Below are 13,086 nucleotides of genomic sequence, written 5' to 3' on the forward strand. Positions count from 1 at the left end.
CTAGGCACTGAACTTTAGCGCTAGGATGATGATCTGAGGATTATCGGATCTCATTCACTTCTTTCATAGATGAGGTGATCAGCACCATAGTCTTCCTCATCAGACTGTGGATGGAAAAAGATAGAATCTGGGAGGGCATTCTCTTTTCCTTTAACAAGACGCATTATTAGACGTTGTCCTAGGTAAGAAGACCTGAGAAAAAATAGGCCCAATTTTTTATTCCTATTTTCAACAAGCCACAAGTCTGCATCACAGTGAGATGCAGAGATTTAGTAAACTCTTGTTGCTGGTTGCCTGTCTTCCTGGTCGGATTCAGTCAGACTCTCCTTGTTAATCGGGATCAAAGTGACTCTTCCAGTGGGAAAAACAACAAACGTTTTTGAAAAGGAAGGAAGTCTCAGCAATATTTGCTCCCGTGTTAGAGGTGGCACTCTTCATAAAATAACACTGTACAAAGAGAGCAACTCGATCGCACAAAGGCTTCCTACCGGGTTACACGCACTGCAGTGGGACCCACAGGGGTAGCGTGTCGCGCAAAAGAGCCCCACGCGCAGGCGTATGACTGCCCAACCGCAGGATCTTGCGCACAGAGGCGGGGTGAAGTCAAGTCACGTGGTCCGTACAGCCCTCTCCGCGATTTCCCTTACAAGGACTTGGGCTGACAAGCCCCGCCCCTGGCCGTGCCCTGGAATGTGCGGGGATGCTAGACCACAGGACAGATTTAACCATCTGCTCATAGGAAAGGGGGGAAGAAATGCATACATTATAAAGTGGATACAAAAACCACGGAAACTCAGACATCAGACCCAACGAACCACTACACATTAGTATATTCTCTAAATCGCCGCTTTATATTCCTTCCCGTGCACTCGGTCAAAACTGCGCCTTTTGAGCCCCTTGGCAACTGCATCCCCCTCCCGTCACCTTTCCATTTTGTCAGGCCCACTCCGTTGGCCGAGAATGGTGACTTCCTTCCGGTTTGCTAAGCGGAGGGCGGAAGTGTTGGTTTTCAGTGGCTCTGGGTATAGTGGGGTTGTGATAGCTGCAGCAAGCGCAGAGAGGTCACTGAAGTACTCGGATTCTCGCGGCTGTGCAGGGTGAGTGGTGCTCGCGGTCCGGCGCGCGAGGGTCATCCCGCGGTCCCGTCTCCGCGAGGCCGCGGCTGGGAAGGCAGCGGCGCTCCGCGGCGAGCCTCCGGAGCTCGGAGCGCTCCTGGGCAGGTGTACCACCAGCCGTTTCCCCGGTTTCGAGCCTCAGGGCCCGCTCCGGGATCGAAGGCCGCGGCCGGAAGTGGCCCAGGCGCGAACTTAGCTCCTTTGCCCAACTTGGAGTTTGGGAAGTTGGGCGATAACCGGCCTCGCGAAACCCGAGCCCTGCAGCGCTGACTCCGGGGCTATGTTTAGTTTCTAACGTAAACTTGCCCGAATCTAGAGAGTTTGCGTAAAAACCGTAGCACGGTGTCCGCTCCCCCACCCCCAACTGCTGTAGCTGTTGTTGATCTGTGTGGCTACATTTAGTAGGAACACCAACTCAAATTAGCAACTTCCTCATTTCAATATCCACTTTTGTAATTAGATTTTTTAAAAAGTTGTATTTGGGGTTTGGGGTTTAGTTTGTGGCTTGAGAAAAACTCCAGAATATACCACCATATTCCTTTTTGATGGAGACTTTGGGTTAAGTCAGTTTGCCAGTGTTAACTTTTAAAGTAGTTGAGTAGGCCTATGAAAATACATAGCAGTTCTTTACAGAACTTTGGAACAGAAATATGCGTTCAGTTGAGACTAAATACAAAAAAAAATTATATCCAAATATAAAGAATTCCTTAAAATTACTACCATTTGTTTCATGTTCTGGAAGGCTTTTGATAAAATTTTACCAGAAAAGCTTTTTATTGTCAAAAATGAAGCTTTTGGCAAGTGAACCCTGACAACTAATTCAAGTGCTACGAGCTTTTTGGGTGTGGCGGTCTTAAGAGAACTGGTCCTACCTTCAACCGGAAGTTTGCACAGGAATTGAAAACTTGGTTTAGTTGGAACGGAAACCAACCTGAAAATGTACTTTAAAAAACTGTTTTTGGCACCAAAAATTACGTATACTTAGCTTGAAAAAAATGCGTTGATTAAATGAGAGAGATTTGGTCTGGATTTGGGAAGCTGACTAAATACTAGGAAGTGTTTTCTAAGATGGGAATTTTCCCTTAAAGAATGTATCATACTACCTAGAATACTGTCAATTTGTTCTGTAGAAAAAGTTTCTAGATTATTTTACATTTATTAACACTTTATAAATACTGGACTCTGATTCTGACCAGAGTAATCTAATGTAATATTAGTACAGATTAATCCGGTTTCATAAGTGAAACCATAGTTTCTAGAGATTCTGAAAAATCTTCCTGTTGCCGTTGGTGTGTGGGGAAATCCTGAAGATTTTTTTATTTTTTTGTAACAGTTTAGTCCAGCATCTTCCTTAAATGCATATCTCCTTTTGTCATAACTCCTAAATGATTCTCTTCCTATTTAATCAAGCTAAAAAGAAACAAACAAACAAAAAAACCCCACGAATTCATTGTCACCAAGACTCCCCTCTCAATTTAAAACAAAATTACACTCCTTTAGATCGGTAAACTGAACTGAATCTCCTTTACCACTATTAACCATTTCATTCATTTTCTCATGCATCTGAAATTATGTATTTCATAGAAGCCTGCTCTACAAGTCTCCCTCCTTTTAAGTTTCATACAACACATATCCCTTCACACCTAAGATTTTCCATTAAATGCTTGAGAAATAGACTCTAGACTCTAACTTACAATGAGTGAGGATCCTCATAACTTGGAAATATACTCAGGTGCTTACATAGCAATCTTCCCATCCTAAATAAAGAATACTTAACGTTGATATATGAAATATTTTCAATTTTATTTTACTCTAGCTTTCCAAATTTCTATGCAACTTGTGCATTTGCTGAGGTCTTGTTATATGAAGACCCTTACAGTCTTAATTGGGGAAAGTAAAATGGAAAGAAAACTAGAGTTACTGCAAGGAGTATGACAGTATCATAAGTGACATCATAAGTTCCTGATTTGGCTCCCTCTCCACCATAGTTTATTCCACCCATACTTTTAATTTGGTAGGAAAAAAATAAACTATTACACTTTCCTTATTTTGGAACAACTGATTGTGAAGCTGAACTCCATATCCCTGAAAGACTCCAGGTTTCTGGTAGGAGATAAACACAGAGAGTGGAATATAACCTCCTTGAAAAGGTAAAGGCCCAGGTAGTACTTGCCCAACGTTACACTACCAATTTTTGTTAGAATTAACTACCTTAATTTGTTAGAATTAATACTAACATCTGAATCTCTTAATTCTAAGAATGTCAAGTAGCTTATAACAGGATTTTTCAAGGTCTTTCCCCAACCCACCCCCCTGAATCTTTTAGAAATAAAAATCTTTTCTGAACTCACAGTGTTTGATAATCATATACCACCTATGAGTTATTTTTCATTATTGTCATTGTTTTAACTTGAGAGTCATACTTCTGGAATGAAAACTATGTGACTCATTTCATCAGTTGAACCAATCATCTCATTTCTTTATAGTTGCCTCCCCAACTATATTTTCAGCTTGAAGTTAGGACAATTGCCTTACATTTCTTAATTCTTAAATAGTATTCAACACTAGTGACATTTAATGCACATTAGTATGATTAACTGATCATATTAAAGGTTGATTAAGTATTGAATGAGCTAAAGAAAAGTTCTGTATGAGACCATTGTCAGTGCTGGCCCCAAAAAAATCCTTTATAACTTTAAAAAACTTTTATATTTACAAATTTAAAGAATGCCTGATTAAAAGAAAAACTAATAGGAAATACATCAGAATTAAAAAATATGTGTGTGTATATATATGTTGTTTATATATATGTGTATACATATAAACATATACACACATATGGTATTTTATAACCCAAAGTAAGCGTTTTTAAAGGGGGCTCCCACCAAATGTCGTTAATATGAGGTTTTGTAGATTTAAAAAATCAGTTGTCAACCATTTGATTTACAATTCTCATCTGTTTTTTTGTTCTTAGGAGAAGACAATGTTGTCAAACAAAACAGACTATTTTTAAAGACATGCTTTGGTTTGCTATGACATGGTATGCCAAAAATAACAGAGATACAGACTGGCAAATATGTGTCACTCTTGTTGTGTCAGCCACTCACCACAAGTCCTTCAGTACATTTAAGAGATGGGGGAATGATACACTCCATAATTCCTTACAGTTTTTAAAACTACATTTAGAATGGGGGCGGGGGGAATTACCGCTTTACAGCATTATGTAGTTTAGATAATAATGGGATTTACTGCCCCTAAAAGGTGCTACAAAATGAAAATATGCATTCATGAATGGTTTAGATAAATTATGAAAGGCAGCTTCCTAAAGCGTGATTAAGGGAAACTTGGAAATTAAGGAGTAGGATATACCTTAACTTATGTATTATATAAGGTATATCTTACCATACCAGTATATCGCCAAGGACTGCTGTACTGAATTGAGAAATTTGTGACTCTGGAATTTCCTGCTAAAATCTAAGAATAGATTTAGCGTAAAAAAAGAAAAACTAAGGCAGAGCTTTTCTAATTATTTCCATAATTGAATTTAGTCTGTGTGATGTGGTATAATCAAGGAAAGAATGTAAGAAATCACTTTTTAAACTCACACAAAGCATTGTAAGATCATAGTGTTGAGATCTAGATAGTGCTTCATTCTTTGCAGTCCACAGATTTATTTTTAGAGCAAGGGCATAGTGTTTTGCTACATCATAGCTAAATGTTGTTTTCACAACGTAAGCTTTAAAATTGTTATGCTGGTCAGAGTGAAATCAGTAGTGCCTATTTTAGACTTGCTTGGAAGAATATAACTCAATACAGTGTCTTAGTCTTGCTGGTTACAGGTCTTGCAGGCTACCATCGCCACCTCAACTCTGAAGGATGGTACGGTAAAACTTTATTATCTGATGACTATGGGATTTTTAACTCCAAACAAAATTTTGTAGTCTTTTAAAGATTGAGTACTAAAAGGAAAATTGCCTTACCATTTTAGGTATTAGGTACTCTTTTGATTTTTAACTTAAATTTTACAGAGATAAATTTAGATTATTAGAAAAAAAGTAGATTATTAAAGAGCAAAGATAGTTTCCATATCTCTTAAAATGTTTTCTAAAACTTTCTAAGAAACTAAGTTAGCTTTAAAAACTATTGTGCTCTGACTTAGTCACAAGTGATTTAGCTTGGCTCTGCAAGAAATTGGTTTAGACAGAGTGGAAATGTCATTAAAATTTACTTACAGATTAATTAACTTCACAGTTTTCTATATTTCCTGTTAGCCTTTCAACAAATATCTTTCTTGAACTGCTTTGATTCCAGAAGTGAGGGTGCAATAAGAAATGTTAGTTACAAGTGGAAGAACGATATTTGGCAATAAGGATTGGGAAGACCTGTTCCATCTGTTAGTCTTCCTTCCTACTTTCTGTCCACTTAAGAATGGAACAGCTAGTTTAGGTGAGGGCTGCAGAAGGACAGACCTGCTGAAGATTAATTAGAATTCCTCAATACTCCCACAGCACTGAAGTATAGAACTGGCACTGTTTCTGCCAGGGTACCTATGTTATTTTGTTTCTTGTTTCTGTATTGCTATTAAACCAGTAAAATTGGTTATCCATCCTTATTAGGCTATACAGCAGTACTGGGGCCATGCAATCTAGTTGATATACTCTGAGCTTTGAATTAATGTTGGTTGTAGTTTGGAATTTAAAGTTACTGATGGACTGTTGATTGAATGTCATTACTAAGGAGGAGTGAACTCAAAGCATAATTCTGGTTTTTCTCTTTGTAGTTTGGTTCTATGAGTAATGGTATCAGTTGTAGTTTGGTTCTACGATACCAGTTAATTGAGAGAGATTTTTGCCAAGTGATATATCTTCCTGATAATTTTTAGACACATTTTTCTGTAGCTCAAACAAGTCAGGAAGGTTGATTTATTTTACCTTTTGTTAATCTTTGTCTTTTTATATCTTCCTTCCTAATTAGGATCTAAACACCACCATGTCGAGCAAAAGGGCAAAGACCAAGACCACCAAGAAGCGCCCCCAACGCGCAACATCCAATGTGTTCGCCATGTTTGACCAGTCACAGATTCAGGAGTTCAAAGAGGCCTTTAACATGATTGATCAGAACAGAGATGGTTTCATTGACAAGGAAGATTTGCATGATATGCTTGCTTCCCTGGGTAATGATCAGTTTTAATATTAAGACATGTATTAGGTAGAATTTTTATAACACAGTTAGTGTTTATTTCTTAAGTCTTAAAGCTCTGTGAAGCCAATCTAATGATGTTGTAATTTACTAGGTAACACTCAAAATCTAGAGCAGCATCTCCCAAAGTGTGATCCTTGGAGCACCTGCAGATTTCTGGCCAGGTGTCAGGATTAGGTTAGGGGCCAGCCGTGCACACACGTGTGTTGCAAACACCAATCTTGATTATGAGAGCGGTATTATTCCTTGTGATATTCAAATAGAATAGCATACAATTTCCAGACTCACTATACAGGTCCTGTTCATTGAGAAGACTATTTTCCAAATACTTTTGCTATCATGAATGCAAACAGCAAACTGTATAAATGGTAATATTTCTTGTCAAAATGTTTACTATGATGAATAGTTGATGCATTTTGTGTTATAATTAAAACGATAACTCTCTTTTTTTGTTCAGGGAAAAATCCAACTGATGAATATCTAGACGCTATGATGAATGAGGCTCCGGGTCCCATCAATTTCACCATGTTCCTCACGATGTTTGGTGAGAAGTTAAATGGTACAGATCCAGAAGATGTCATCAGAAATGCTTTTGCTTGCTTTGATGAAGAAGCAACTGGTAATTACCAAATGATTTTATATTTACTTATGGTAACTAAAATACATAATAACTTGAACTGTGATGGTGTAGTACCCTCAAATTTATACCATTCCTGTTTGTTGTTTTTTTCTCTTATGGCATCAACTCACTTCACTGCCTCTACCCCTAAATGTTGATTTACAATTTAGTAGGTGTAGGAAACTTAGGTTACTCCTTTACGAGAACTTCACAAAGGTTAGGCTTTTAATAAATACATGTAGAATGAATAACTTTTATAAGAGTAATCTTGGATAAAGCGTAAATTGCTATAGGCTATGAGTCCAGTACAGTCCTATTTATCAGATACCTCTCAGTTCTGAGATTATTTAAATCTGGTATGTAACGTTTTGCTCTGAAATCAGACTCCCTGGTTTCATATTCCTATTCTGCATAGTAGCTTTGTGACTTCGGGCAAGTTACTCAACTTATCTAAGCCTCTGTCTTCTTATTTGTAAAATGAGCAATAATATTACCTACATCATAGGGTTGTTGTGAGGATTAAATGAGGAAATGAGATAATAGCGTACTGCTTGGCATAGGTTAACTCAAAAACCCCAAAAAGTTAAGTACATAAATGCCTGATCCTTTGGCAGAGTATATATAAAAGATAAGGGGGCAACTCACGTGGCGAGTTTTTTGAGAAAAAAGGCACACCCTTTGGCTATTATTTGGAGTAGTTTAGTCCAAGCATGGTCTAGTGATGGAAGCAATAGTCTCCCTACTTTGACTTTCTAGGCTCCCCACAATATGGCCTCCTTTGGCCTATTCACGTATACCACCCTTGATTCTTCTATCATCTTTCTAATCTCCTTCCAAGCTCCTCTCTGCATTGTTACCCTAACTTACCTCTACCATTTCTGCCTCTGTGCCTTCCTCATCATACCACTGTCTCCCTCCTCTTGAAATCAAAATTCTTAATAGTTTTTCTGGAAGGAGTGCGGGGAGAGGCAGGCAGAAGAGACTTGCTTTTTTCCCTCCTAAAGACACTTGTGTATTGACTGATTTTTTTTTTTTTTTTTTTACTCTAAGCAGGTGTTACCTTTAATGGAGGAGAATAAAACCATAAAAGGGAAATATCTTATCCATTCTTCAAACTCCTCTCAATGGTCATATTCTTTATACAGCCTTACTGTTTTCGTCTGCTACGAGGAAAACTTACAGCCTCTTCCTTCATTCGACTTCCAAACAATTTTATTTATCTCTCTCCTGGCACATGCTCTGACCTTCTATTTTAGTTGTGTACTTATTCCCAATCATCACAGTCTCTCCTTTCTTCCAGGTTATTGGCTGTGTGTCTTCATCAGCATAAGGTTCCCATCTTTGTAACTGCCTCTAGCACCTACCTCAGTCTCTTGCCCATAGACGATGATTAGTTTATGTGATCGTTGAATGACTTGGCTGTAGATGCTGATTTCTTTCTATAAACTAAAAGTCTAAGATTTGGGAAACTTTTTTTTTAAATCTAGGATTGATTAGGGAAAAAATCCATAAAACTAGAGTTTCTTACGTGAACTGACCTTATACTTTAAACTCATTTTATAGGAAATATCAATGGTTTAGCTTAATTTTACATTCAAGGAACTTGTCGTATTTTTCCTTTTTTACATTATGAATTTTAAAATCCCTGTGCTTGAATTATCATTTATCACCATTGGTTTTTAGAGCATTAGTGGTTCTCAATCATGATTACACATGTGAATTACTAGGGTAGCCTTTCAAAAATATCAATGCCAGATAATAAAGGTAGCATCTGGATTTTTTTTTTAAGCTCCCTGTATGATTCTGATTCTTGACATGCAGTCAGATTTTATGAGAACCCTGCTTTCACAATTCCAGAGTAGAAAGCACACCTTCCAGCTCACAACTCCACATCCCCAGTGCCTAATTCAGTGGCTATTACATAGTTAATGCTCAAATATTTGTTCAGTGTTTTTGCACATCCTGAACCTAGCCATATTTGTTATTAAATCTAAACTAGATTTGTAAAAAAAAAAAAAATTCATTTCATATATTGAAAAAAAACGTCAGAGGTAAAGTGAAATGCCTGAAATAACATAGCTTGTTAAAACTGGACCTCAAGACTCTGGTATTCTTTTCACTGAAGTACTTTATTCATGTTTATGATGTGGTATTGATTTAGTGTTATTTGCTTATAGAATAGTGAACATTCATGCTACTTTAAGGAACTATGAGGCTTAAAGTTCCTTAAACATACTTGACTGCTTTTGTTTAGGCATAGGTTTAGCTCCTATCAGGAAGAGATCAGGAGATGGATGTGGAGGGAGTTTGATAGAACAGAGCAGGTTAATGCCACTAAGCAACTAGGCAGTTTCTAGGCAACTGACTGCTGAGGCTGGCTTAAGGGTGTGGAGACCCCACATTTCATGTATTTGCATGTTTATAGTTCTTACAGAGCATGTTTTGTCAAGTGCAAATCCTCCTTGTAATTAATCCTCAGAGTAGTATGTATTCTGAACCCCAGTTCTTTATTCTTTAGGCTCCATTCAGGAAGATTACCTGAGAGAGAGCTGCTGACAACAGTGGGAGATCTATTTACAGACGAGGAAGTGGATGAGCTGTATAGAGAAGGACCTACTGACATTGCAATTACCTTGAGTTCATGTGCATCCTTAAACATGAAGCAAGACAAAGATGACTGAAAAGAACTCCAAATTCCAGCCAAATGTTCCTTGTCGCCACTTTGGGAATTTCTGAGACTTTCCCTTAGAGCTTATAGCATGCCCTAGCTTTGCAGCTTTTGCCTTTCTTGTATTTATTCTCAGCCATTTTGGGTACATGCATCTCTATAATCAGACTGGAAATGGGACTTTTTTGTCATTTTCAAAATAGAAAATAGGGTAATTTAACTTACCTCCCCCAAAATAACTGCAGTCTACACAGAGTCAATATATTTTTTCAGAGAAAGTTATTCACTAAATTTTTTCTGAACCATAATTAAACTTTATGATAAAAACTTACTTGTTTAAAACTTCTTTATTTACCAAAATTGGCTTTTATTAGTTTTAGTTGCATCTTCCAAATACAGGTAGATGAGGCAAATCCTAGATAATGGTATGGTTATTAGACCTTTCCCTTACTCCTTCCAGTTTTCCTAACAATCGTATCACCTCTATTCATTCCTTCCCCTCCCAAAGAAATCCAGTTTTAACTGCCTTTGTTGGGTTTCCTGCACTTTGTCTACCAATTTTAAAAATAATTTCCTGTAGAATTTGCATATATATAATAGCTTTGGTAGCTTTAAATCCTTAAGTTGAACATATCTGCCAACATCCCCCTTTACTTGTTCTGAGCTTTTGCACATTACTTCATGTCCTTTAAAATTAGACCAGGCCACTATTTTAATTTGTCCTCATTTTTAAAACTATTTTAGACCCAAAGATTCTGTGGAATACTTCTACCAAAAAGACAGATTTTTTTTGTATTGTATTTCAGTGTTGGAACTGCAATACAGTAGTTTTTATATAAAGCTTTTCTTTAACACAACAATCCTTATTGAAATACCATGTTTGTTTATGCAGAGATTCACCATGAATCCATGTGTGAATTTTGGACATTCCTGACTTGCCCACAATCAAAACAGCTGAAGCTACATGCCTGGGAAAGTGAGATCATTATTTCAATCCTAAAAATAACTTCTGCTATTTCCAGAAATGCAGGACTGTCAGTTAATCAGGAAGTGGTTGACATGTTCATTTGCTTTGGGCTTCAAAAATCTGACTCTCAAAGATTCATGAGTTTAAAAGTTGAAACATTGGGGGGAAAGTTGGTCGGAAAAATTTGACAATTAGCCTATAAAGATGAGTAATTGACAATTACGCTAATAACTTTACGTTTTATACTATCAGCAAGACTATCCCTGGACAAAATATTACCTCATTCAATAAACAAATAACTGAATGCGTTCACGGTGGCAGACCTTTGTACTCAAATGGATGCATGAGCTAGATCCTTTAACTTGAGAGGCCAGCTTTATAGAAAAGGAGAAGGACCAGTATCAAGATTGCTCTTGCCCCCTTCAAGTTTAGAATCTTAGCACCTGCCTTAACTGTTGGCCTTTTATGTGTTCCTGAATTTCATTCGGTTGTTTAAGCAAAGGACTTTTTTTCCAGACTATAGCCATGATGCTAAAATCTTGTTTACTGAATTTCCATTTCAACTGAAAAAGTATGATCACTGTTTTGTTAACAGATTTCTAACGAGGAACAATTAACATTGTTTTCACTCAGAAAAAAGGGGTCTCATATACTAAAATGGTATCTGTGCAGTATCCCCATTTCCATTTCAGATAACTGCTCAAAGAACGAGCTGCCATTTGGAACAGTACATGGTCTCCCCTGAAAGAAAGAAGTTCTGATTTAGTAATAGCAGTCTCTGTGTAGTAAGTAGGCTTTGCTTAAGCAAAGAAGATTGCTAATAAAGCTAAAGCTTCGACTCCAACAGTGGATTTGACTGAAAACCAGTGTCTTAAAACCAGTCTCCATGATGAAAATCGTACTTGAAACAAACCATTTCAGAAGTTCTGATGAAACCAGCCTCATGGACAATATCCTCCTTATCCACCTATTTATGATTATCTTGCCATTTGCACTCCAGGGCCCAAATTTTATTTGATCAAGGAGCCTGTGATTCAGTAAGCACAGGAATTGAGTGCTACTGGGGAAAAGGGGAGGAAAATCAGACTGTGAGACAAATGAAAGCAAATTCTGAAGAGGAAAGGCAATGATTTTCTACGAAGTAGGAGAGAAAAGACAGCAAGAGGTGTTTAACTAGGCTCAGGGATGTGCAGGCAATTTGTAAGAAGAATCCGAAGAGGTGTTTATCCCTAGGCTCAGGGATGTGCAGGCAATTTGTAAGAAGAATCCGAAGACAGTAAAAGGGCTTGGAGAGGTAGATAGAGCCACAACAACAGTATGGAAACCATAAACATTCAGTTTGTTACATTAGATACACTGGACAAAGATATGCCATAATTAACCAGTTCCCAAGTGCTAGATATTTAGGTAAACAGCTTTTCATTAATACATTTTTTTCTTTTGAATCTAGAGAGAAAAATACACCTTAGAATTATTTTTCCTTAGAACAGTGCTATCCAGTAGAACTTTTGTGATGGTGGACATGCTCTCTGTGCTGTCTGAAAGGACACTAGCCACATGTGACGATCAAGCACTTAAAATGTGTCTAATATAACTGAGGAACTGAATTTTTAATTTAAATAGCCACGTGTAATTAGTGACTATTGGAAAACAGTTCTAGAAACAAATAGGGAGATCAAAGTCAAAGTACAGTCAGGGTGTCTCTGTTATGATCTTAATTAAGGTGGCCACAGTGAGGGTTTATGGGGATGGTAATAGACCATACTTAGAAGAGCTGTAGGACAAAGACCTAAGAAGCCAAAATCTTACAATGAGTGAGAGAAAAAAACAACTATTGGGCCAAAGGGCAGACTAGCTAAGGGAAAGAATAATTATTTTAGAAACAGGTGTGACTTGTCAGCAATTACTTTTTAAACGATATTGAGAAAATGCAGTTATGAATGGGACTTTGGGCTGGGATGAAGACCATAGCATTGGCACCACCTGGATGCTTATTAGAAATACAAATTTCTGCCCCATTCTAGACTTACTGAATATCTGGGGTTCGGTAGTTGGGGCTCAAGAATCTTCTACCAAGCCCTCCAGGTTTTTCTTGTGTGCTACTGTTTAAAAACTGCTATAGTGCTGAACATATAGTTTCTACCATGTAGTAATTTCTAATCAACATTTCTAGAATATAAATGAGTTGTCTCCCCAGCATCCCACACGTGTACAGGCCACAAGTGCTCAGTAAAGATTTGCTATTGACTATCCTTCATTATCCAGAAACAGTGCTCTTCATCCATATTCCAAGGTGAGGGAACTGAAGATTATAGCCACAAACAATATCCAGAGCAAAACTTGAGTAATGTACATCTGTGGTTTCCTTTCTTTTGACCAAGAGCATTATGTAATGTGAGCGATTGTGTGTGTGTGTAATTCTGTCACCTCTTTAATAACCTAAAGGAAAGCAAATAATTTGAATAAAACTTTCTTGTGGTTGAAAGGGGAATGAAACAGTCATAGGCTGGCCTTGGCC

The 13,086-nt window shown here is 37.6% G+C and overlaps 1 protein-coding gene across 1 annotated transcript; it reads left to right on the forward strand.

Annotated features, from left to right (window-relative positions):
• Positions 1-961: 961 nt before the first annotated feature.
• Positions 962-9,932, forward strand: LOC109460397 (myosin regulatory light polypeptide 9). Its single transcript, XM_019755718.2, is given in 5 exon segments — positions 962-1,097; positions 6,090-6,288; positions 6,772-6,933; positions 9,452-9,474; positions 9,477-9,932. Coding segments are annotated over 4 exon segments (507 nt in total). The 5' UTR covers positions 962-1,097; positions 6,090-6,104; the 3' UTR covers positions 9,615-9,932.
• The last annotated feature ends 3,154 nt before the right edge of the window (positions 9,933-13,086 follow it).

Source organism: Rhinolophus sinicus, linkage group LG09 (assembly GCF_036562045.2).
Source record: "Rhinolophus sinicus isolate RSC01 linkage group LG09, ASM3656204v1, whole genome shotgun sequence".
Lineage (NCBI taxonomy): Eukaryota > Metazoa > Chordata > Mammalia > Chiroptera > Rhinolophidae > Rhinolophus > Rhinolophus sinicus.